The 26776-nt window shown below is 33.6% G+C and overlaps 1 protein-coding gene across 1 annotated transcript; it reads right to left on the bottom strand.

The window, feature by feature from the left end:
* Window positions 1-26660, bottom strand: LOC110033308 (methionine aminopeptidase 1D, chloroplastic/mitochondrial; the record flags this gene model as incomplete). The annotated part of the gene is given in 4 exon segments (XM_020737234.1): window positions 1-72; window positions 18088-18129; window positions 18218-18379; window positions 26432-26660. Coding segments are annotated over 4 exon segments (505 nt in total), but the record flags the coding sequence as incomplete, so codon positions are not given.
* Window positions 26661-26776: the final 116 nt, after the last annotated feature.

The raw sequence follows: 26776 nt of genomic DNA, 5'->3' as shown, positions 1-26776 counted from the left end.
CTGGACCAATTGTTTAGCCTTTTCGTCAACATGACCGCAGAGGAAAGTAGCTGAGGTGTCACCGTGATAGCCCTAGATCAGAATGTATCCAAAGGAACTGTGTCGTCTCAACAAACCTTGGGATGTACGGCTCGACTTCTGGATGGTTGACATTTCTCAATATCATATTTGCAGCGGTGTATTCCTCGAATGTATACAAGAGGAGACTCTGTAGTAAACAGAACCAAAAGTATAGTTTTTTTATGATTTATAACAGTAATCAAAGTGTTCAGGAATGATAAAAGGAAAAATATAAATATCTAATGTAAGAGAAAAAAACATCCTTTTAAGCGCCGACGAGGATGTATAAAAATGAATAAGAGTTTTGTTAAGAACATCTAGCATTTCATTATGAAGGATGTATAAAAATGAATAAGAGTTTTGTTAAGAAAGATAACCAGCAAAAAATAAATCGAAATTTACATGCATACCATACAATTCTTATGCCATTACATATCTAACACCCAAAATTTGATATTTACACTTAAAATTTATTGATGCCAAAAATCTATGCATAAAAAAATGTGAATTTAAATTTTTTTAAAAAAAAGATAGTGATTGTGGTATTTTTGATGTGACGTTAAAAGAAATGAGTGGTATGCTTGTAAATATGATTTTTTAGGTGTTAGATATGTAAATACAGAAGAATTGTGTGGTATGTATGTAAATGCCCCAAAAGAAAAATACTAATTGAGGAACTTTATCAACAGCACCACCAATGATATTATCTTAACTATTTGTGCTCTACTTCATGAATCATCCTAAATTCATTCCGATAATTCACTAAGTAAGGTGCTAAATTCATTTTGTACAAATTTTTTAATTTCTAAGAAGTATAATTTTATAGTTTATGCATTTCTCCTTATAATCCATCAATATAAATCTTATTAACCTGCCCCTATTATTGAAAAAAAAAAACCCTGCCTCCATTGATAAAAAAAGAAAAAAAATGCCTCCATTAAGAATACCTAAATCACCTAATTCTACTTTTCACATTTTATTCCACATGATGCTTCCATGTCTCTTTACTCATTTCTAGTACAGTTCTTAGTTTTACGCCAAAATGGCATTATAATAGCATAAAAAAAATCATTATGATAAACACATGGTAACATTAGCTAGAATAGAATGTAAAATGATTTTGTTAAAGAAAAGAAAAGAGGATCATCTATTAAAGATAAGGTTGTAAGAAATATGTTTAAGTGATTTTGGCGTATAAATAAAGGATAGGAGACGAACCAATAAGATGAGTTGACAATCAGTCAGAAATAGAAATGGGTTATACCAAAGGATTCAAGAATAGAAGTTGTGTAAAGATTTGCATTAGATAAATTTAACACCTCATCAAAACGCAGATAGAATCTAATGGAGAAAGAGTAATCAAAATCTATACCCAAATGAAAAAAAGCGATGATGATGATCTTAAATGCTCATTTTGACATGCTCCACTTGGATACAAATTACTTGTTCCCCAACACTCAAATACATAATAGCAAAAGCTTGGTACTTCTACTATTATCACGACCCGGCTCGAGACTTAGAATTAATTAAGACGAGAATAATGGTCGGATGGTATTAACATAAAACTACCCAAAGAATTATATAATCTTCCAGTTTATAAATGAGCCACTAAAATCCACAAAGTGCAATAAAATCAATACATCCAAAAACAATATAATCTGAAAACCACATTTCAAATCAGTAATGAACAGTATATAAATATCTAAGAGAAATAATAAAAAGAAACTACAGCAAACCATTACTAGTATCTATTAACTGTTGTCCTCCTATAAATCAAATATATCTATCAGACATATCAACCTATAGCTTTTCTTCTCCTGAAAGAGAATATTAATTTTAATTGTAAGTTAGACTTAGTGAGTAATAATAATTTTAAAATGTTTTAAATTATGATGCTTATGCTATGCATGAATGACCAAAAGAAAATGGAACTAATTACTTTATAAAACCTTGAACTTACATTTTAATTTTATCTCTTTTCATCCCACTTCAAGTATTTATCATTTTAACCTTTCTAAGATTGATAACAAGATCACTGTCATACCCGTAAGTACCCTCAAAATGTACCCGAAAGTATCCTAAAAATGTACCCAAAGATACCCTCAACTGCACCCAAAGATACAACTTTTACCATTTCTTTTAACGTGCACGAGTATATCGCATCCCCTGCCAGTATTATGTGAGGGTAATCATGTCAGACTTCAACCTTTACATTTAATTTCATATGAATTAAAATCATTTAAAATATACCTACATATATACATTAATTTCCTCTCATTGCTTATTCCATTTCAAAAATTCAACAAGCAAGGTATAAATGAAAAACTTATTTTAAATCATTTAATAAATCAATTATTCATTTACTATAATATAAATTTTATGCATTAAAGAAAATAATCACTCACTTTATTTGCCTTGTAGAGACCTCTGAAATACTTATTCATTTACTAACTTCTTTGGGCAAACACCTATATCAAATGAATGTGCGTATCATTAGATAAGAATCATATTTTTAAAATAAATACTTAATATATCTAATGACATACAATGTAATTGACACATAAGTAATTGCACCATTTCTTACATTAAAAAGTTTGATTTACTTCCTTGCACATAATTCTCTTTTTTTATATAATTTTAATCAATACAGCCTTTAATCTTCTGCCCTTTTAAAATCTGATTAATTTAAACTTGTCATTAGCATTTAGTAAATAAACCAATCTTTTAATTCAAATAATTTATATCATAAAACCTTAGTTACCCATTAAGATCTGGTTCTTACCGTTCGCGCACAAGCTTAATATCACGCATGAGCCATCTCCCTTCTCTTTTTAATCAAATCCATCCATTTACAAATAAGTCGCTCGACCCCTCTGACAATCTGTCTGTTGTCTCTTGTTCGTTCGTAGGTTCAAATGAGAAGACGTACGAAGGAATAAACAATATGTTACAAGGGCATGTGTCTCCTGTAACTGCCTGCATCTTATTTATTTATTTATTATTATTCTTATTCTTCTTATTTTTTTATTTTAATTATTGGAATCTCTCCTCACGAAATCTGAAAATACTAAATACAACAGCAAACATATCTCAATATTAAATACAAAAACAAACATACTCAGAGACTTTCACCCAAGTAGCATCCTTCTCCAACCCCTGCTTCCATAAAATTTTCATAAAAGGAATCTCTTTGTTTCGTAGCTTCTTCACATTATAATCCAGAATTATTTCAGGATCCTCAACATAAGTCAAATCTAGTGGAATATCAACAAAGTCTGCTATCTCCCTTTAAATTCAGCAGCAATATAATTCTTAAGTTAAGAAATGTGAAAAATGTTAGGCAAACCTAGCATATGAGCTGGTAAAACTAATATGTAAGCTACCTTCTCAATTCTCTCCACAATATCCAATGGACTGACAAATCTGGGGCTCAATTTTCCTGCATTCCCAAAATGTTGCAGAGCCTTCAATAGACTGACTTTGATAAAAACAAACTCTCCAATTTCAAACTCAGCGGGTTTGTGATTGACATCAAAATATTTTCTCTGCCTGTCCTACACAGTCATCAGTCTTTCTCTGATAATTCTAATCTTCTTAATGGCATCATCAGCCAATTTAGTTCCGATTATCTTTCTTTCACTCGTTTCAACCCAATATAGAGGTGTCATGCACTTTCTCCTATACAAGGCTTCATATGAAGTCATCCCGATGCTAGTTTGCTAACTATTATTATAAGCAAAGCCCACTAAAGGTATATGTAATTCGCAACCTCAACTAAAATCAAGGACACATAATCTTAGTAGATCCTCCAAAGTCTAAATAGTTTTCTCTGACTGACTATCTGTTTGAGGGTGAAATGTTGTACTAAAAGTCAGTCGTTTGTCCAAAGCTTCTTGAACCAACTTCCACAATCTAGAAGTAAATCTGTCGTCTCTGTAGGAGACAATAGAATTTGACACTCCATATAACTTCACAATTTGATACACATACAATTTCGCTAGCTTATCCATTGGATCTGTCTAATAACCAAGAAATTGGCATATTTAGTCAATCTGTCGACGATTACTCATATAGCATGAAGATTTTGGTGTGATTTCGGCGAAAAAATAACAAAATTCATCGCAAGTTCCTCCCATGTCCACTTTGGAATCGGTAAAGGCTACAACTTACCTTTAGGATGCTGATGCTCTGCTTTTACTAGCTAACATGAAGGATACTTAGCCACAAATTCTGTCACATTTCTCTTTAATCCTGGTCACCAAAATGCTTCTTTGAGATCTGCTCTGTCACATTTCTCTTTAGGGTCCGTTTGGGGCAGCTTATAAGTGCGGGCGGCGTTTTGAAAACACTGTCGTACGGTTTGATTCGCACGTTTCGTCAGCTTATTTGAAACTGCGTTTGAATTTTTACACTAAATGCAGGCAGCGGGGCGACTCCTGCGGCTGCGGCCGGCCCGCGGGTTGCGTTTCAGAATAAGCAGCTTATCCTGAAACACACAAGCTGTCCCAAACAGACCCTTAATCCTGGTCACCAAAATGCTTCTTTGAGATCTGAGACATTTTATTACTCCATGCGTGAATAGTACAACCAAAAAAATGTGCTTCCTCCAGCATTTCTCGTCTCAAATCATCAACATCTCGAACAAAAACCCTATCTTTATATCTCAATAGACCATCCTGATCTAGCTCATAGCTCTGTAAATTGCTTGCATTAACATGCTCCAGAGCTTTTTGAATATTGTTTTCTCTGGCTAAAGAATCTCCAATTCTGCCCATCAAGATTGGTTGCACTATCAACAGATATAATTGAGCCATATTATTATCACCATAATCAACTAGAGAAAGCTTCAACTTCTTCAAATCTTTAAGTAATTGCTCATGTTGAGTAAATAAAAAGTTTTAATTACCTGAGATTTTCCTACTCAGCGCATCTGCAACAACATGTGCCTTCTCCAGATGATATTGGGCATCTAAATCATGATCTTTAATAAATTTCAGCTATCCCATTTGCCTCGGGTTAAAATCTTTCTGAGTAAAAATATACTTCAAACTCTGGTAGTCAGTAAATACCTCGCATCTAACTCCATACAGATAATGCATTCATATATTGAGTGTAAATACAACTGCAACAAGCTCCAAATCATGTGTAAGATTTTCTTTTCATGATTCTTCAATTGTCGTGATGCAAATGCAATGACCCTATCATGTTGCATAAACACACATCTCAAATCCCTCAAAGATGCATCACCGAAAATTTGAAACCTATCAGAACCTGAAGGAATGGACAAAACAGGAGAAAACATTAAACAAGTCTTCAGCTTTTGAAAAACCGCTTCACAAACAATCAAACCAATCAACTTTATGTTCTTCTGAGTCAACCTTGATAACGACATAGTAATTTATAAAAAACTCTCAAGAAAAGCATGACCCTATCATGTTGCATAAACACACATCTCAAATCCCTCAAAGATGCATTACCGAAAATTTGAAACCTATCAGAACCTGAAGGAATGGACAAAACAGGAGAAAACATTAAACAAGTCTTCAGCTTTTGAAAAACCGCTTCACAGCAATCAGACCAATCAACTTTATGTTCTTCTGAGTTAACCTTGATAACGACATAGTAATTTATAAAAAACTCTCAAGAAAACTCATTTAATAACCAACCAGACCAAGAAAACTCCTAATCTCAGTGATAGTAGTAAGACTTGGCCAGTCTGTAATCGCCTTCACATTTTCTGATCTACAGATATGTCGTCTCCACTGATAAGGTGCCCAAGAAAAACTACACTTTTAAGCCTAAATTCATAATTAGAAAATTTGATAAAGTGTATTCTCCTTCAAAAACTGTAGCACATGTAAATGATATGTATGGTTGGCTTCATCCCTCAAATACACTAGAATATCATCTATAAAGACAAAATCATGAAAGCAACTAAAAATTGTCTGAAGGCCTATTCATCAAGTCCATGAAAAGTGCTAGTGCATTTGTCAATTCAAACGAATACCACGAATTCATAGTGCCCATATCTAGCTTTGAATGTGGTCTTCGGTATGTCTTCTTTTTTAATCCTCAATTGGTGATAGTCTGACCTTAGATTAATCTTCGAAAATAAGGAAACCCCTTCCAAGTGATAAAAAAAAATCGTCAATCATCAACAGTAGATATTTTTTTTTAAATGAGTAGATCAATCTTCGAAAATAAGGAAACCCCTTCCAAGTGAGAAAAAAAAATCATCAATCATCAACAGTAGATATTTTTTTTTAAATGAGAGCTTATTGAACTCCCTGCAGTCAGTGCACATCGTGAAGCTCTCATCCTTCTTTCATAAATAATATCAGAGCTCCCCCCAAGGTGAGATTTTAGGTCTTAGGAACCCCTTAACTACTAACTCCTGCAGTTAAATCTTCAGCTCTTGCAGCTCTAAACTATCGTTATGTAGGGTGCCTTGGATACAAGCTTAGAGCCCGACAAGTGCTCACTAGTGAAATCAATCTCTCGTACTGGTGATAGCCCTGGTAAATCATCAGGGAACACATTTGGATATTCTCTTACCACCAGAATATCATCCAAGGACTTCACTTCTTTAGAAGTATCTACTACCTGAGCAACAAAGCATTGACTTCCACGATTAAACAATTTATAAGCCTTCAAACATATAATTATGTTGGATGTCAATCCTCGCTCACCAAAAAAATTAACTTCCGCTTCCCTAAGTACATTTATTTTGACAGTCTTCTTATTGCAATCAATAGTAACAGTTTTTAAACCTCCAATCCATGCCAAAAATAACTTCAAGCTCTACCAAGGGTAATACAATAAGTTGGGTGTCAAAATCATTTCCATCAATCATAAGCTTCACCTCACATGATTGATAGTTTCCAAAAAAACACCATTTGACATTCTAATTGATAGTATCACAAGCAATGAAAGGATATTCAATCGCATCACTTTAGCCAATTCCAAAGCTATAAAAGAGTGTGATACTCCTGAATCAAACAATACTCTTATCTCCCTACTCTGTAAATATATGATACCTATCATTAAAATCATCACATTAAAAATTTGGTGTCGATTTATTAATATATTTAAATTCTTGTTTTATGAATGACACAGACAAAAATTTTATGATGCTCAAAGGGCAATGCGTTGAAATTATTAAAAGTAAAATAAACTTGTGATGACATCAGGGAAGCCCTTAACTTCCTGCTGCGAAAGAGCATATACTCGGAGTTGAGTATTTTGCTGAGTCTGACTTGCATTTGGCATTAATCATGAAGATTCAGTTGTAATCGGTCTACCATAGCTCCTCTGAGGTAGTGCAGCGCTGCCCCTAGAATCTGCTAGAGCCTTCTGATCCAATTTAAAGCAAATCCTCGTCACATGTCCTGGCTGGTGGCACCAAAAGCAGGAATTGACCATTTCTTCACATAAAGCTGAGTGCCAACGCTACTGGATCTAGCCTTTTTAGCACATGCACTACCTGACTGGAAGGACTGTCTGCTCTGAGCCCTGAGGAAACCTGGATCCCTCTGAATTTCTTCTCTTCTGAATATACCTCCTCCTCTGAACTGTTTCTAGATCCAACTCAATCCTTCTGGTTCTCTCCAACACAGAATAATCATCAATTCCAAGAGAAATCAATGGTTGTCTAAACACATCTCTAAACCGAGACAAAAAACGGCGACACTTCTTATCTCCATTTGTAATCAATTGAGGTATATACCTTGAGAGCATGGTGAATTCAGCTTCTTACTGCATAATAGATCGATCACCATGTATCGACCTAATAAATTTGTTTTGCATTTGCCTCCTGGAAGACTATGGTATGAACTTGTCTCTAAAGTTGCCCACGAACTTGTCTCGCTAAATCATGTGACTGGCTCTACCCCCAAATTTCTCCTGCAACTGTCCACGCTACCACTCTCAACTTATCCCTCTAATGCAAATATAGCCAATAAAACCATCCTCTCATGAGAACAAGATAATCCATCTAAGATTATCACTCTCAGCAACCAGTTTTCAACATCCACCAGACCTCTTCCTTCAAAAAAGAGAGTTGGTCTCGTATCTTGAAATAGTTTAAAGTACTTATCCATCTGACCTCCTCCACTAGAACTGGCTCGAGTCTGAGAGTTCTTAATCAACTGCATTGCTACAATAATCATCTCAATACATGTATCAGTATTCACAGTAATCAATGTGGGTGCATCAATTTCTACAATATCATCTCTAGCTTATTCCTTTGATTTTCCATATTTCAGAAATAACATAAGAGATTATAATTAAACACACTTTAACTTTTCATTTATGTAATTTATGAATTAATTTAATCATCCTTGATGCATGCTAGAAAATTTGCAGTAGTAGAGTAGAAGATTATTGTCTTAGCGTGGTACAAGGAATCAACACACTCAGAAAAAAGAAAACAAATAATAACACCAGAAGCTTTTACGTGAAAAACTCAAAAAGTAAAAAACCATGGGGTCTGACCCAGCTGAAGAGTTCTACTATAAAAAGATAATTACAATTGCAACCACTTGCCCCATAGGCGGGAAATGGTTACTAGGTTTCCCAAGTTACAACGTCAACGTGCTGATGACTTTATTGTTAGGATGGGCGACGACCGATAACTATTGGTGATGTCCTGTCAGTGGAGGTAGACGATGGTTAGCAGAGATCGATGATGGTTGGCGGTGGTTGACGAAGATTGACAGTGATTGGCGACGGTCATCGGTGATTGACAAAGATCAGTGATGGTCGACGACGGTTAACGGTGGTTGATGACGATTGACGAAAGTTAACGGTCAATGACAGACGACCGCGATCAACGGTGGTGTTGCTGGACTTCAGCTCCTCAAAGCTTAAAGCACTTCCTCAAATCTCAAACTTTCCTCCCCCTCATAAGAGAGGTGTGACTCTATTTATAGTATTTTGGGTGCAATTAATGCAGGAATATAAACCACTTTGATCAGATGGTGCGGAGAGTTTTCTTCAATCAAATGACATTTGAGTACTTTAATGATGTCAAAATTAAACAATCTTGGGCTCGTCGGATTCGCTTCTACTATAGGCTTGCTAGATTCGGCATCCGTTTGAGTGTCCAAATATGCCCGTAAAGCTATCAAAAACGCTTTAATTTTTTGATAAGGGCTTGATTTGACTCGAATCGGACCAATTTGGATATCGTTGGATCCGTCTCGTTGAGCCGATCAATTTAACTGTAAATTTATTGAAATCAGACTTTTAATGTTTTTTTATCAAAGTTTAAATATTTCTTCCTCAAAAAGTTATCTTAAGATCGTGTAATGCTTCGAGATCCATGTTATGCATCGAGATACATGTCGTATGATGAAAATTTATTGATGTCATATCAATCTTAATGACTCTTTTAGTCAGAATAAAACCAAAATTCTCTTATATCACTTTTGTCATGACCCGACCCGACCCGACCCGGGACTTAGAATTAATTAAGATGAGAACAGCGGTCAAACAATATTAACATAAAACTATCCACAGAATTATAGAATCTTCCAATTTATAAATGAGCCCATAAAATTCACAAATTGCAATAAAATTAAACATCCAAAGATAGCATAAACTGAAAATCACATCTCAAACCAGTGCTGAACAATATATCAATGTCTGAAGCAAACAATAAAAAAAAATACAACATATCATAACTAGTATCTATCAGTTGTAATACTACAAAACAAATCTCTCCTATCGGACATCAACCTAAAGTTTTTCTTTTCTTGAAAGAAAATTTTATTTTCAACTGTGAGTTTAGCTTAGTGACTAATTATAATCTTAAAATGCTTTGAATTATAATGTTTATGCTATGCATGAAATTCAAAAGAAAATGCAACCTATTACTTTATAAAATATTGAACTTTTATTTTAATTTTATCCCTTACAGTTTCACTTAAAGTGTTTACCATTAAAATCTTTTTAAAAATCATAATAGGAATGTCATCATACATGAAGGTATCCTAAAAAATGTAATATGAATGTACCCTAAAAAATGTAATATGAATGTACACTCAAATTGCACCTAAAAATACACATTTATCATTTCATTTAAAGTGCACGAGTACATCACATCTCCTATTAGTACCATTTGAATGTAATATTGTATGACTTGAACATTTAAATTTCATTTCATATGAATTAAAATCCTTTAAAATACACCTTCATAGGTACGTTAATTTCCACACGTCTATTACACAATTTCAGACTTTCAACTTGCAATATATAAATGAAAAACTTATTTTAAATCATTTAATATTACAATTATTCATTTACCAAAATATTAATTTAATGCATAAAGGAAAATAATCACTCACCTTTTTGCCTCCAAGAGACCTCTTAAATATCTATTCTTCCACTAACTTCTTTGGACCACCTATATTAAATGAAAGTGCATATCATTAGATAAGAATCCTAATCTTAAAAGAAATACATAATATTTCTAATGACATACAACTAAATCGACAAATAAGTAATTATATAATTTTTACCTAAAAAAGTTTGATTTGCTTCCTTGCATAAAATTCCTTTTTCTTTTACAACTTTAATTAATTCGGCCTTTAATCTTCTACTTTTTATATATGAATAATTTAAACTGTCATTAGCATTAAGTAAATAAACCAATCTTTTAATTCAAATAATTTAAATCATAAAACCCTAGTTACCCATTAAGGTTCAGTTCTTACTGTTCGCACACAAGCTTAAATTCGCACAAGAGCCATCTCATTCTCCTTTACATCAAATCCATCTACTTACAGATAAGTTGATCGACCCGTCTTACAATCTCTCTATTGTTTCTCGCTGGTTCGTTCGATGGCTCGAATAAGAAGACGTGTGAAGGAGTAAAAAATATGTTTATTATGAGGGGATGTGTCTCCTATAATGGCCTACATCTTTATTTATTTATTTATATTATTCTCCTTACTCTTTTATTTCAGTTATTACACCTATCAAATAATACTCATGGTGTGCTTCACTTTAACTGGCTAGCCTTAACTCTAAAATTAGCATTTGCATTAAATAAGCATAAGCCTTTAGGTAATATATCCTATAATTAAAAGTATCCAACATAAGTATCATTTAATCGTCTAATAATATAAATTGACAATTATTTCCCTGACTAAATGAAGTGATAATTGAAATAAATATGATTTTTTTTTTTTTTTTTTTGGCAAACTTGATCATCCACAACTCTCAAGACAACCCAAGCCTAGCCGGGAAAGCCAAATCACACTCAAAAGCTCAGCAATGACCCTCACGGGTAAGGGGCCAAAACGAGCCCAACAAGGGTAAAATGAGCCAACACAACCCACACTAGAGCCAAACTGAGCCCATCAAGGCTAAACAAAACAACACAGCTCCCCCCTCTGGAACCAAACCAAGCCCAACCAGGAACCAAGATAAATCCGACCAGGAACCAAGCTTAATCAAGAAACAGAGTCAAAGTCAAGCTCCCAACATGAAACAAAACCCGAGCCAGCCTAACCAAAAACAAAGCCAAAGCCAGCTCCCAACTAGAAACAAAGCTAAAGCCAGCCATTTAAAGCCCAATCATTATGAGAGAAGGAATAAATTATAATTAATTGTCGATCTTGAGTTTGAATATTTGATTCCCATAAATCATAAGAGGCCTTGAAACAGAAAAAAATACTAATGGTCACAAATCTTACAAAAAGTGTATTAGTGGCAGATGACATCAAATTCAACATTGTACCAATAGCCATAAGATTATGTGCCAATCCACACCTCCATTGGAAGAGGAAATATAATGTACCTTTTCTACAAAGCCCTAGCCAATGGGAGCCCAGAAAAAAGAGCCATAGCAGCATATGCCTAAATAAAGTATTGATTAAAGTAATGCAACAATAGCCTATGAAAAGCCAAACAAATGGGGTAATATTATTTTTCTATAAATAGTTATAAAATGGTTGTGAGAAAAATCACTTTTGGAGAACACTTGTGGGTATATAAATACATTTTTTTTTTATTTAGAGAACAACATTCATTTGAGTCTAAAGGTCTTCATTTGAGTAGAACTAAAACTGAATACATGGAAGTATTAGCTCTATTGACAAAAGTGAAACTTTGGGTGATCAAATTATTAAAAAAAGTGAACGATTTAGATAACTTGGGTCTGTTGTTCAAAGCGATCGTGATATAGATGGGGATGTTAATAGTAGAATTCAAGTTGGTTGGTTGAAGTGGAGGAATGCTTTAGGACTTCTGTGTGATAGAAAGGTACTGCTTAGACTGAAAGGAAAATTTTATAAGATGGTGGTGAGACCTGTAATGCTCTATGGCGTTGAATGTTGGCCTTTAAAAAAGAAGCATAATACTAAGTTTAGTGTTGTTGAGATGAGAATGAATAGGTGGATGAGTGGCTTTACACTTAGAGACAAAACGCAAAATGAATATATCTGTGATAGGGTTGGTGTAGCTCCAATGACGGACAAAATTAAAGAGAGTTGTCTTAGATGGATTGGTCACATTATACGTCAACCATCTAATGATCCAATTAGGAGAGTAGATGTTTTAGATTTAACTTATGTTCAGAAAGGCAGAGGTAAACCTAAGAACAGCATTCCCACAATTACCCCACTCTTAAAGATCTATTCATTTAAAATATCTTCCTACTATAAAAACTTCTAAAATCCAATCTGAAAAGTAAAAAGAGTAACATAATATTAGTCAAACAGATTTCTTAAAAGAAAAACAACAAAAAAAATTGCTCAAAATAAACCCTCAGATTTCATGATAGAGATCATTTTATTAGGTGTATTGCAGCTTGGGTTTGGAAAGAACCACAATTTTATTTCATTTGGTTGCAAAGGTTGCGGATAATTTCTTTGAAAACTACATCCTAAAAGCCAGGTTCACAACCTCCATTTAAGAACAACAACCTTTTCTCTCAGCTATCTGCCTTTTAGTTAGTATAAAACAAAATTACTCTTCATTTTGAGTAAAGTATTAAGGCATAATAAGGGAGATAAAATTCCTAGCGCCTGTTTGCGTGACATGCTTTAGACATTCTTCTACAGGTAACAATTACCACAAGGCTAACTTCATCTAACACATTCCCAACACCGATGAAAACTACCCTAGCAAGCTGAAGAATTTATTATAGATCTAGAACTAGTATTTCAACACACCTAATTTATCTTTCCAGTATTTGATTTTTTTGAAATGAGCTCTTTTCCTTTCTTTGTTTTCTTCCTCCTCTAGTTGCAATGAATCTATACTCTTTCATCATCATTTTTTATCATCTGGTAGCTCCCTAAGATGTTAATAATTTTTGCTAAACATTGTGTAACCAGCAGTAAACGAACACTTTTTGTCAAATATTTTCAAATGGACAGGTAAACCAGCAGTAAACAAACACTTTTTGTCAAATATTTTCAAATGGACAGGTAATATAATTTTTAATATAAATTTTTTATATGTTGACATTAATTAAAAATCATTTAAACTGACTAATGTTATTAACTAAGTTAAATTATATTTAATTAATATTAAGTTAAAATTTTAAAGGCTTCTACACTACTTAACATGCTCCCGCTTAATGATTTACATAACTGTTTGCGTGAGAACTTTCTTTAATTCAAAGTAAAAAGCCACGACTCATAACTTCTCCCTTCCATCGCTCATATTTCCTTCCCTTTGTTTGAAACAGCACAAGAACCCCACCATCGTCTTCCTCCCTGTTCGAACTCCATGACAGACCTCGCTTTACTGTTTGAAGTTCTCTTGTACTTTGCTTCTTCTTCCCACTTTGTAACTCCATTCCTGCACCGCAACCTACCATATTGTGTTCCTCTTTTCCTCGCGCGTCCTCCTCCATCCCACTCTCTATTCGCATGACACATTCACAGTATCGTCAGGACTTGTGCTAAAGGTGAAGGCAACACCAAAATCGCGGCATATAGAGACTTTAGTAGCTCCCTCGCCATTTCGCACAGCTGAGTCATATGTCTCCACTGCTCCTTCCTCCCAGTTCGTCGACCACTGCATCGAAGCTTACGGTCCGCCCTACTGCCTCGGATAAAGGGGTAGATGTTGGGAGGCTACCAAAATTTATGTGTATTTGTACTTGTAAATAATTAAAAAATGTGAATTTAGACTTGTATGTCATTTTAAAATTTGAACTCTTTTGACTTAAAAAAATGATTTAAAATATGGGCCAATAAATTTGCAATAATAATTCAATTTCCATTTTTGAACTTCACAAATATTGAAGTTATGCTCTTATGGTTTAAAAATTAATTTGAAGTTGAATTTTTCAAATTTAGGCCTCTACAATTAAGCTTTTACGGTTTAAAATCATTCTGAGATTTTTGCTTTTTAAACTTAAACTATTTGGTTTGTACATTTGGATTTATTAAAATTGATCCAAATATTAAATATTTGTGCTTTCAAGAATAACTTCTAAGTTTGGGAGGGCTTAGCTTAATAAAAAATTGAAATTGAAATGTCATAGCTAAGTTTGACTTGAAATTTAAGCACCGTTGAATCTACAATGTCAATTCACAAGCAGATAGAAGGCGACCTTTTTGGAGCCCAAAATATAACCGTGCATGTGATTCAATAATACAATATTTAATTAAAGTTTTATTGTTTCAAATGATTTCAAACTTTCATAAAATTCAAGGCTAATTTAATTCATATAATATATCTCAAAATCAATGGTTCAAATGCTTTGAAGCTAGGCATATACATCTAAACAACGAAGAATTGATTTTTATTAGCAAAGTTTGGATAATTTCAAACCTTGCATTTGCATTTCAAAATACTTCATACATACAATATATTGTTACAAATGTATGTTTATAATGTTTTAAGATGCATATGTATTTGTCGCATGGGCTCCACCTAGAATTCTAAATATTTTAACGAATTGCTTAATAATGTTACACAGGTTAGGGCCGAACTAGCACCCAAATAGTTCATATTTTGAGAAGCAAACAACTGGGCTATTTTGTTTATAGTATATGGTTGTAAGTCACACTCAACTAGTCTGATTCTCCTCTAAAAAGCTGGAGTTGACGAGTTTAGTAAGTTCTAATAGTGTCCAAATTAAATATATAAAAATTTGCAAATTCAAATCATCTAGTATCAACTTCGTCCTCATCAGGACTAATATGTTAAAAATATTAAAAATTGATAAATTTTAAATGAATCTTAAGCATAAATGTTTCTAATGTTTAAATCTCCAATGATGGTCGTGTTAACTGAAAATTTTAACTAAAGGCACAACTTTTAAAATCATATTTTCAAATCAAATTTTCAAAATAACAAATTAAACAGTTAAGTAAAATTAATCACTTATATACTAAAAAAAATCACATCCAACCTCTGCAAAAGTTTGTCAAGGGTGATACTTCTGTTTAATTTCAACTCACAAAAGAGCTAATGTCACAATGAGTGTGCAATTATATTCACACTCAAAGTAACAATGAGTATGCCTGAGTCATCTATTCGTGTGGTATGACCCAAAAACTCTACAAAATAACGGTTACGATCAAAGCCCTCTAACTAAGTGGTTGCCGCCAAATCACACCATTATTTTACAGTTACGTATGCAGCCGGTATGTTCCCCAACGGCTTTCTGTACTTTGATTTGTGAACCATAAAGATACATCAGATCGATTGACACAAAGTATCATGTAAATTAAGATCAACTTAAATTTGTTCCCTTAGACAAACATTCACCTCGGATCTACAAGGATCTATTGGACAACGCAACTCATAGTTGCTGATAAGAATCCTTCAATCAGGTTGAATCGACTACCTTCTCTGACTAAGTAGATTAAGGACCACGATGACTCGGGACGGCGAAATCATAGGATCTTGATCTGGTTCGTCATCATTTCCCCCATCATCCGTTTTAAGCTCCAAATGATAAATTATACACCTAAAACTGTATGCATGTTGCTACTATATGTTCATTATTTAGTGTTAAATGACTAGACTTAATCGAAAGTGTCCTTATGTTATTAGAAGGGGTAATTAATCATAGGGGCTCGCGCCTATAGAATACCTCAAACCTCAAATAAAAAAATCGTCACAAAACGGGCAAAATCTCTAGGTAGTGACTTATCTACAATCCAATTTTTCTTCCAAAAATTTGACCCTCAAAGCTCTCAACACAAACGAATCAGAGAATCCGTGGTGAAAAATTTTTGGAGCCCATATTATAGTTTATTTATGACTATCCAATTTTTCTTCCAAAAATTTGACCCTTGAAGCTCTCAACACAAACGAATCAGAGAATCCGTGGCGACAAATTTTTGGAGCCCATATTATAGTTTATTTATGACATGTTAACTTAATAAAACATGATAGTCATGTTATTAAATTTGCTAAATTGCATCTAAGTAAGCATCATTCATTTTGAATAACTTTCGATGAAATACTACTACATTGTCTTCTAAGGTCGGCGACTAAGGTAATACACGTCTTTCAAAGATTCAAATCATAATTTAAATGACAAACCATAATACAATGAATCGTGGCGAGGCCCACCACAGACCTCTATGATTCTAATTTTACTGGCCTCTCACATACATGTATTGCATTTTGTGTCATTAGTTTTACAAAAAATGACTATTGATAGGCATCTTTGAGAAGAGTTGAATACAACTTTATTTTGTTGGACGCCAAAAATTTTGTACAAACTCTATATGTATATGATAGCTTGAAGTATGTTCAAAGAATAGGTTTTTAAAATTTTAGATATTAGTTTGCAGAAGAATGAGTTAAGAGTACCTAAATTGACAGGTTATCTTGAATATATGGTTTTTAATACCGATCATTATTGAATCAATATTGGATGCCATAAAATAATCAACTCTGCAAATAGCTTTAATGGATTAACAAAAAAAAGGAAAATCATTTTTTATTTCCAATATCTAATCAAGTAAAAATGCCACTAGCTTAAAATTTCTGCCTAACTTCAAATAAAATATCTCAAAATATTATCATTTTAGCCATTTGCTTTTAAACAGCCTCAACACAATAGTTTAACAAACAAGTAAAATTGATTGAGTTATGAACCGCACCGAGACAGCAGGGTGTTCAAGTAATAACAACGGCTTCAAGGAAAGCAGCTTTCAAACTCAGCTTTGCCTACAATAGATTTTCAACTAACTTCATCGATGGCATCAGCCACCACAAACGAAGGCTTAGAGATAAATTTTATCCTACCTATTATAAATATATATAATAGTTTACCAACTGATAAATTAAAGGTAAGACAATTAAATTGTTGATGAACAAGTAACTGCTCTTCCTGTCCTGCAGGAAATGATGACGTCTTTATAGTTAACCGTCAAGACAGAAGGATTTACAACATGTATTTGCATTATCAAGATTAATCAGGAATTGATTGTCTTTTACATTATTTCTTATTTCAGAAGTTTTAATATGTAATGTAATAAGCCCTTGGGTGTAAGCTGGACTTCCAATTGTTTGATTTTTATTCCCATAAAATAGTCCTTATGTTATGAATAAAACTTAATATGATGAGTCAAACTAAAATTTCCTGCAACCCATTTTTGTTTCCTGGTTTTTTCATGTGTGCTTTAAGTAATCAATAAAAATTGCCTTCAGATTCAACAATTTAAATGCTACGAGGATTCAATATCATGTGTGCTTTAAGTCATCAATAAAAATTGCCTTCAGATTCAACAATTTAAATGCTACGAGGATTCAATATCTATAACTTGAGAATTCATTGGACTGTCTGGTTCTCTTAAATTCCTACTTATTCTGTAATTCAGATGCCTATTCTGCATCGATGTGCTAATGAATATAACAAAACACAAATTGGAAAAAAATTTCATGTTTGACAACTCCTGTTGGTTACAAAAAAAGGAACTCTTGCTTTCTATCTTGAGGTTTGTGTGCGGTTTAACCCAAACATATAGTAAACATTTGTACACATTGAAAATATCACTAGCACAATATTCCTATAAATTATTCTGAAAAAAACTATAAACTTACATTCAAGTAGACTGTGACATCAATATTGATGATATCCCCGTCCTGCAATGCATATTGCAAGGAGTAAATGAAAGAAAGGTAAACGAGAAAGAAACAAAGATATGGCAGCAAAAGAGAGTTTTAGATGCACCTCAAGTTGGCGTGAGTCTGGAATCCCATGACAAATGCATTCATTTACAGATGTACAAACACTCTTAGGAAAACCGCCATAACCAAGAGGTGAAGGATATGCCCCATTATCTATAATCATCTGGTGAACTGCTTTATCAATTTCATCAGTTGTCAACCCTGGCTGCAAAACAAAGATTATTTGATTCCAAAATCTGTATAGTTAACTTTGGATCGCAGAATTAAAGACTAATTTTTAGATTTATTTCTTACCAAGGTTGTTATTTCTACACCTTTTTATATTACAAAGAGCAAGAGAATAAAATTCAGTCACAAAATCTCCGTTCTATTCTTCTGTCTGCCCATTCTAATTTTCAAGATTTATTAAGCCCTTAAACATCTTATAACAATTACACATGACAATCTAACTCCCCTAATGAGTTTTACTTAAATTTAACTTACTACAACAATTTTTATTTTAATTTATTTAAAATTATGTAATAAAAATTATATTGTACATATATTTAATTAATCTAACTAAATTTTTTCATTTTTTAGCTTCACAAGTGTATTGTTTCCTAGCAATAAAAATTATTTAAAAGGTTTTTTTTTTTTTCTTATGCTGCAACTTGGCAGCTTTCATGTATTAATTTCATGTTGTAACCTAGAACGTGGGTAAAAGGTTTTTTTTTTTTTCTTATGCTGCAACTTGGGCAACATGAACATCCTTCTCAGGTATTTTTCACATGTTGAACGCATTGGCACAATTTGTCTTGCAACATAAGCAATAATTGAATGATTATGATTGCGATTAAGGTGTTTAAAATTAAAATTGCATAAATTTATGATTTCATATTAGGTTTCCCATAGCCATTAGCTCATATGATTAATTATCCCTACAGATGATTATAGAAAATTTTCATTTAATACTAGCCATTAGTTATTAAACATTTCGCATATAATTGCAATAATTTTAGTTTTAGATTAAAACATTTATCATTGTCAACTCAGAAGACATAGTGATAGAACAGTAATGAAGCCAATCAAGGTTCCATGAACCCAGATAATCATAGACCCTGATCTACTTAATAAAGAAAAACTAGTTGATTAAAGTTGAGCAAAGCAATCTCGTCAGCAGTCATGGGTCACACCATTCAATAGAACTTTATAGGTTTGGGGCCAAGCTAAAAAGGAACAGATTTAAAATTAATTGGTATAGAGCTTTGTATCCGATCAAATGCACTGTGGTTCACCATATAAGGAATTTAGGCCATTAGATAACTTGAGGACTCTGATCTTGATCATAAATTAATGGTATCATTTTAAGGCGAACTACCAAGCAGAGTTGCCCACCCCAATCATAATATTCCTTTTTAAGTTGCCATCTAACAACAGAACAACAAAGTCAACAGACATGTACCATGTCCTTGCTAGTGTGTGATATCTGAGATAAACCATAGAAGTGAACTAAATATAATATAACAGCAGCCCTTTATAAATTTAGTTTAATGTTAAATTTGTCACTCTCAATAAATTGTTGAGAAAAATCAGTGGCCCTTTATCAATTTAGTTTAATGATAAATTTGTCACTCTCAATAAATTGTTGAGAAAAATAGATGAATTGATACCTTAAACCTAAAAGTGAAATTGTTTGTAAGAAAATTTCATAATTTCACAATCTATCGAAGTTTAAGACTAAAATAATTTACTTTAAATATTGTGGCATTTTGATGAACAAACCCCTCCAATTGAGATTTTTTATCAATGTGGCTATATAAAAGTATTTGAACGATTTCCTTTTTATTTTCTTTTTTTAGATGCGGAGAACTGTGCTTGTGATTTGCATATAATTTGAATTTACTTGAAAAGTCAACGTATTATAAATCATGTCACTGTAGGCAAAGGATTGGGTCTATAAGTGAACTCATAATTACATTTTTTAAGTATAACAACAAAAAAAAATTCATTTTAAGATGAATTTTATTTATAAAGACCTTGAAGTCTTATGTAAATGGAAGACAAAAAGGATATTTCTAGGTTTTAAGATTTAATATTCTATTTTGCCTACATAGAGAACTAACTTTTGTTCTGTCATAATAGTTTCTTCAAAGGTTGAGATCTTGTTAACTCATATCCTAAGGGCAAGATTCACAGAGTTCAAATGATGAAAATCACGATTCTGTCCTGTAGGCAATGCAGACTGCATGAGAATCTCATGTAAAAAAGAAATGTTAATGGAATTGATTTTAAAAAAGAATGTGCGATCTATTTTTCTAAAAATAATCATATTTATTTAAATCAGTAGAATGCTTCTCAAGGAGAAAAAATTTTAAATTTATTTAGTCCTTTTTGCTCAGCGCAAATTTGAGCACTAGCACACATGTCAAATCACATGTGAGCATATTGATTTTGTCGATTTGAAGATCCTTTCAGAATGTGTACACGCTTTTCAAAGATTTTTTACAATTTTAATGCATACCTTTGCACAATTTTCAAAGCACCATTTAAGTGATTGACTTCCACTCTTTTTATATGCTTGCACAATTTAGGCACACCAGCATAAAACACTTAATGATTTTCAGTGCACCCATATAATGCACCTGTAAACTTTTTAAAATAATATGTACAGGTGAGAGCTATCTTATGATGTGTGTGCAAGTCTTGAAAGTATTAAATTATATAGTAGATGCTTTAGGTTCGACTAATGTTAAGAAAGGCAGAGGTAGACCTAGGAAGACTTTGGCATATTGTATAAAAAATTATCTTAATTTATTAAAAATGAAAATATGACACTAAATAAGACGCAATGGAAAAAAAGGATTCATGTAGCCGACCCTTGTGGGATAAAGGTTTTCTTGCTGTTGTTGTTGTTGTTGTTCTTGTGTTCTGTTACTTCCACGAAATTTTTGTTATTAGAATACATGCAATATTTCATTTTGAGTTTTGTAAGGAATGCAAGTGTTTGAGAAAAGGGATGTGGATTTTACAGCTTTGGAAAAGGGAGAGTGAGATGGTACGAAAGAGTCTCACCGTTGAAGGTTAGATTTAGGGCCCGTTTGGGGCAGCTTATAGGTGTGGCGGCGTTTTGAAAACGCCCCATTAGTGTTTATTTCTCGCAGTGGAGCCGCGTATCTGTAAACGGAGTTTTTAATTTTGTATTACACACGGATCGCCGGGATAGACCCGCGATCCGCGTTTGCACTCCTAGGTTTTACTCCCCTGCCCCTGCCCCTATTCTTTTTCGGGTTTTCGGGTCTGTTCGTTCGAACGCTTCTTTCGGCGCTCCGATCCTTTCTCCTTCGCCGTCGCTCCGCAAGTATATCTCCTCCTTGCGCTCCTCCCTCTGCTCTTCCCTCATCTCCCCCATTTTTGCGCTCCTCCCTGTTTCTCCTCCCTCTGCTCTTCCCTTCTCTCCCCCATATCGATGAATATGGAGCTGTTTAGTAGATCCAGTTTAGGGTTGACGAATATTTATTGTGGAAATGTAGATCCATTTTTTTCGGTGAATATGGAGGTGATTTCACTGTTTGGAATTGTTCTTTCTCTCTTTCTCCTTCAGTTACATCTCTGGATTATAGATTTGTGATTTGAACTTTATTTTTAACATCTCATATGCTTGATCTATGATTTTGGTGAACGTGGGGGATTTCCTTTTATTGCTTTGGCTATGAAAAAAGTTAAATGTGGGGGATCTCTTCACGTTACAGTTTCTATGTCTATTTTGCTCCTTTACAATGTGTTAAAAGTTTTTTTTTCTTTTAATGAAATGAAGTGGCTTGGTGTAGGATTGTTGTGCAAGGATATGTTATTGATTTCTGTGCATTTGCTTTGACTTATTGTAGTCCTTCCTTAGAAACTGGAATGCATTGATATGTAGCCTTGTTTGTCTTCTCATCAGTTTTGCTGAATGATTTATTGTGTGTTTGTGGACAATGCAACCAAGTGAAGCTAATCTTTTGGCATTACATAGAATTTATTGTGATCCTTTGGTAAATGTTAGCCATTGAATAATTAGAACTTAGGAAAAGACTGAAATTATTAAGTATAGTACAATTAAAATCTTGATAAAATAATATCTTTATGGTTCGTTTCTGGAGATTAATGTTGTAAGTGTGACATGCTTTCATTGCATTGAAGATTGGACTGCATTTTTTATTTACATCCGAATCATAAACATTATTGCATGTTAAGGAATGATTCGTAGATTAAAGAATTTACTCTATTGAGTGTTGTTACATGATTTTATCTTTAATTTCTAAAAAATATTTTCATTCGCAGAAAATATTTGTAGGGTAATACAGAAGTATGAATTGCTCATCTCTATATAATTATTATGCTTTCCTTCTACCAAATTGTTATTGTACATACGATTTTTCAGTTGAGCACCACTAATTTCAAGTTAGCTTGTTCATCTCATAGTCAAAATCTTGTTCATCTCACAGTCAAACTCACAGTCAAAATAAGTAAATCTAAAGAATGTGGATCATCGGCTATGTGGGATAAAGAGAACACCTTGACATTGTGTGATCTTTGTGTGAGAGAAGTCGAGTTCAGTAATAGGTCGAACACCTATTTCAATAAAGAAGGTTGGTATAACCTAACCGTTAAATTCAAGGAACTCACCGGAAGGGATTACGATCGAATGAAACTTAAAAACAAATGAGATCAATTGAAAAAAGACTGAAAATTTTGGAAAGAACTCAAAAGATGATCAACAGGATTGGGTTGATATCCACTTAGGCGGACAATAAATGCACCAGATGAATGGTGGGCCGAGAAGTTAGCGGTAAATACATAACTATATTTGTTTTTTGCGTTGATTGCATCTTTCTAAAGATTTTGACTATTTATGTCTCTTATTATATTACAGGTAGTGCCAGCTGCAAAAAAAATTAAACTTAGCGGCATTGATCTAGTATTAGAGGAAAAGTTGGATAGCATGTTCGTAGGTTTTGTCCCTCCCGGAAGTCATGCTTTCACCCTAACTGATAAGAGCTTTGTTGGTTTAACACATGACATTGCAACCGAGCACATAGGTGAATCTGAAGAAGGTCCCAGCCAACTCCATACAAGAGTTCAATCAACTGGTGGTACAAAGCATCCTAGAGCGGAAAAGAAAAAAGTTGGAGCCGCATTTGTAAGAGGTTCCATAGAGACAATACTTAAATCCTATAAACCGAAAACTGCACCACCACCAACACCAACACCAACACCAACACCAACACCAAACAACTACTCAATTCAGGAGTGCCTTAAAATCCTGAATACATATCATGGTGTTAAGAAAGACGAACCCATGTATTTAAAATATGTGAAGGTGTTAGGGAACTCCACTCGTAGACAGTTCTTCGCGAATTTGGACCCAAAATTCTGGCTTTCTTACTTGCGATCTTTTATGAATGATTGATTAGGGTTGACATTTGTTTTTATTTTAGTATCACTCATTGTAATAATTATGTGATGAACTCTTTGTTACTATCTCTTCATTTTAGTACCAGTCATTTAGACAGTTCTTTGTTTGTGTCATTATAGTTTATGTTTATGTACTTGTTCATTTTTCATGTTGTAGTATCCTTCCTGTTACTTCAATTTAACTTTTAACATGTTTTAAAAAATAACATTTACCACATCTTGTAGAATGGATGAAGAACAACGTAACCGCAACCGCAAAGTCGCTCTCGCTCTCATCTTGCTATACTACTACTATCATACATACGTTGATCGAGCACCTTGTATGAAATCGAGCCAGATTGGAGATAAATGGGTCGGGGAGTTATTACGTGGACACCCGACAAGATTTTCAAACATATTCCGTATGACGAAGGTGATATTTCTCGACTTGCTTAATGAACGTCGGGATCTTCATGGATTACACGACTCATCAAGAATAACTGCCAGAGAGGTATTGACAATTACCCTGTATATTTTATCCCAAAATGAATCTATTAGAGGAGCTATGGAGCGCTTCCAACAATCCTCAAAAACCATTAGTAGATATTTTTCCATTGGTTTGAATGTGCTGGTGAGTCCGGCATATAAAATAGTAAAGCCCAAGGTTCACTTATGAATGGTTATGTTATACTTCTGTACTGTAAAGCTGAAGTTAAGGTTGATATAATAGAAGTGGCATTGTGATTTATGGAGAAAAGTTGAGGTTGATGGAATGAAAATTTTAATACTGAGCATAAACCTGCTATTTGGAATTAATGGGCATCTATACCAAACATGCTTTTGTTATATTTTTTCCTTCTCTTGGTTTAATATAAAGATGGAAGAATGTGGGGTGTTATATAACCCTTCTCTCGATTTAATATGAGCTTTGAGCTCATTTTATGAGAATGAAATTTTCTGTATCTCTTCTTGAATTCTGTGAAGTTAGGGCAAGTGATAAAATTGAGAAACAAGTTTTTATACTTTTTATGTCTATTACTTTTATTGATATAATAGTGGAGCACGTTGGATGGCTAAAGAACTTTGTTGCAACCATTGCTTCCACACTTTGGTAAGTTGAGTTTTTTTTTATTCCCTTATAGTTTTTGACTGATATGCTTACTTTTATAATAATTGCAGGACAATGAGCTCGAGGTATTGAGGGAAGTCAGGGCAAGTGATGTGCCGATGTTGGCTACCGTCATTGCTACTCACGTCACGGCAGGCACATAGCTACGAGCGGCAATTCTACAGGTGTCAGCGGTAGGGACAAGGACTGGAAGACTGCAAATTCTTCAGGTGGGCCGACAATACAGCTGTGTCTACGATATCTCAATCGGACACAGCTGCTAGAAGTTCGATAGTACCACAACAGGAGACCACCGCATGTGGTTTGAGTTCTTCCGTTTCTACGATATCCCAGTCGGACAGGTTTGCTCGGTATTTTGAGATATCAGAACCGAGCAACATTCGTCATGATGTGCTTTTACATTTTAAAGTCAATGTTGTCATATTTTTCCTTGTAATTTTAACATGTTATTTTTTCCTTTTTTTTGGTCATATTATAATTCATATTAGTGTGCGAATGTATACTTCACTTTCGTATCTGTCTTTGCGCTTATTTGATGTAATCGGAACTTATTGACTTATATAAATATTATTTAAATCTTTTGCATTTTCATTTTGTAACATTTCAAAAAATAATAAATTCTGCTACAGATTATTAATTTAACTAAAAAAATTTATAAATAAGTTGTTTACAAAAAACACAAATCAAACAGCTAAACAACTTATTCAGAACAAGGACAGAATGGTCATTTTTCCAGAATAAGTTGTTTTCCATACGCACAAACCAAACAGCTTATCCGGATCATTATCCGGATCAGCTGCTCATCAGGCTGCTCATCAGCAGATTATCAGAATCAGCTGCTTATCAACAGAAATTGGATAAACTGCAGCTACCCCAAACAGACTCTTAGTGTTTTTCTTTATTTTTTTTGGGCGCAACCTCCCACAACGAGATAGATGGGACGAGTGAAACTTCATGTGGCAGAGGATGGAATGTCAAGATTCGCAGCAAGATTTGAAAAATTGGAGAGAATCGAAATGACTTATTGATTTTTATAATATAAATTAACTTAGTAAATAAAAATTAATTTATACTTATAACAAAACATTAAACATATATATTTATGAACTAAACTAAATTACATTTATAAATTTAGATTGAAGTAAATCATGTTTCTAAAATGTTGTTTGGTATTTTTTTTTAAATGACAATGTTTGAATTTTTTTTTCCGCAACATCATCTCATACACACAAGATATTTTTCATACTTCTCATGTGTGGTGACCTCGATGATATGGGTATTACTCATCAATGATCTCGACATTTTGAATGTATAGGCACAGATAGCTTTGCAAAACAAGTGAGAATCAAGTACTGTTCATTGAGCTATGGGAATTTTGAGCAAGATTTATGCATCGGGCATATCAACGCATTTCAAAAAATGGATGATGTTTGGGTATTTTTCATCTTGGCAATGTGTTTCAAATTGACCTTACGTTGTATCACATTTGTTATTCTATGTTATTATGGCGTTTGATTGGATCAAATGTGTAACAGATATGAAGACCAACACAAATATTAAAGTAAATCTTGTGAAGCAAAATTTGGAATCTTCTCACAACTTTGACTAGCAATAGCATTGGAGAAAAGAAAAAGATGATAAAGCAATACAACTAATAAATAAATGAAAAGGAAAAAAGACAAGTTCACAACTAAAACAAAAGGGTTATAAATTCACATTAACCAACGACCCTGCATACTCCAAAACCTGCGCAGCTAGTCTGCCAGATGCCCGCATGCCTTCAATTCCTTTCATATCATGTATTTCAGGTCCAGAAGAAATACCAGATGATTGACGATATAGGACATATGGTGGCTTTTGTATATGTTCTGGAACATGCAGACGAGGTGAAACTTTTCCAGGCCGTAGATGCTTCCTCTGATTGTTTGACAATGTTTCTGAATTTCTGCTATTAAAATAATATGAGAAGCATGATGTCAAAGCTTTATATTCATGTTAGTGCTCGAATCCCTAAGTTGAAGGATGCAATAGCAATAGGTCTCCAGAAAGAGCGAAAATTTT

The sequence above is a fragment of the Phalaenopsis equestris genome, unplaced genomic scaffold, assembly GCF_001263595.1.
Source record: "Phalaenopsis equestris unplaced genomic scaffold, ASM126359v1 Scaffold001132, whole genome shotgun sequence".
NCBI lineage: Eukaryota > Viridiplantae > Streptophyta > Magnoliopsida > Asparagales > Orchidaceae > Phalaenopsis > Phalaenopsis equestris.
The sequence above is the reverse complement of the archived record's forward strand: the minus strand, read 5'-3'. Positions and strand labels throughout refer to the sequence as shown.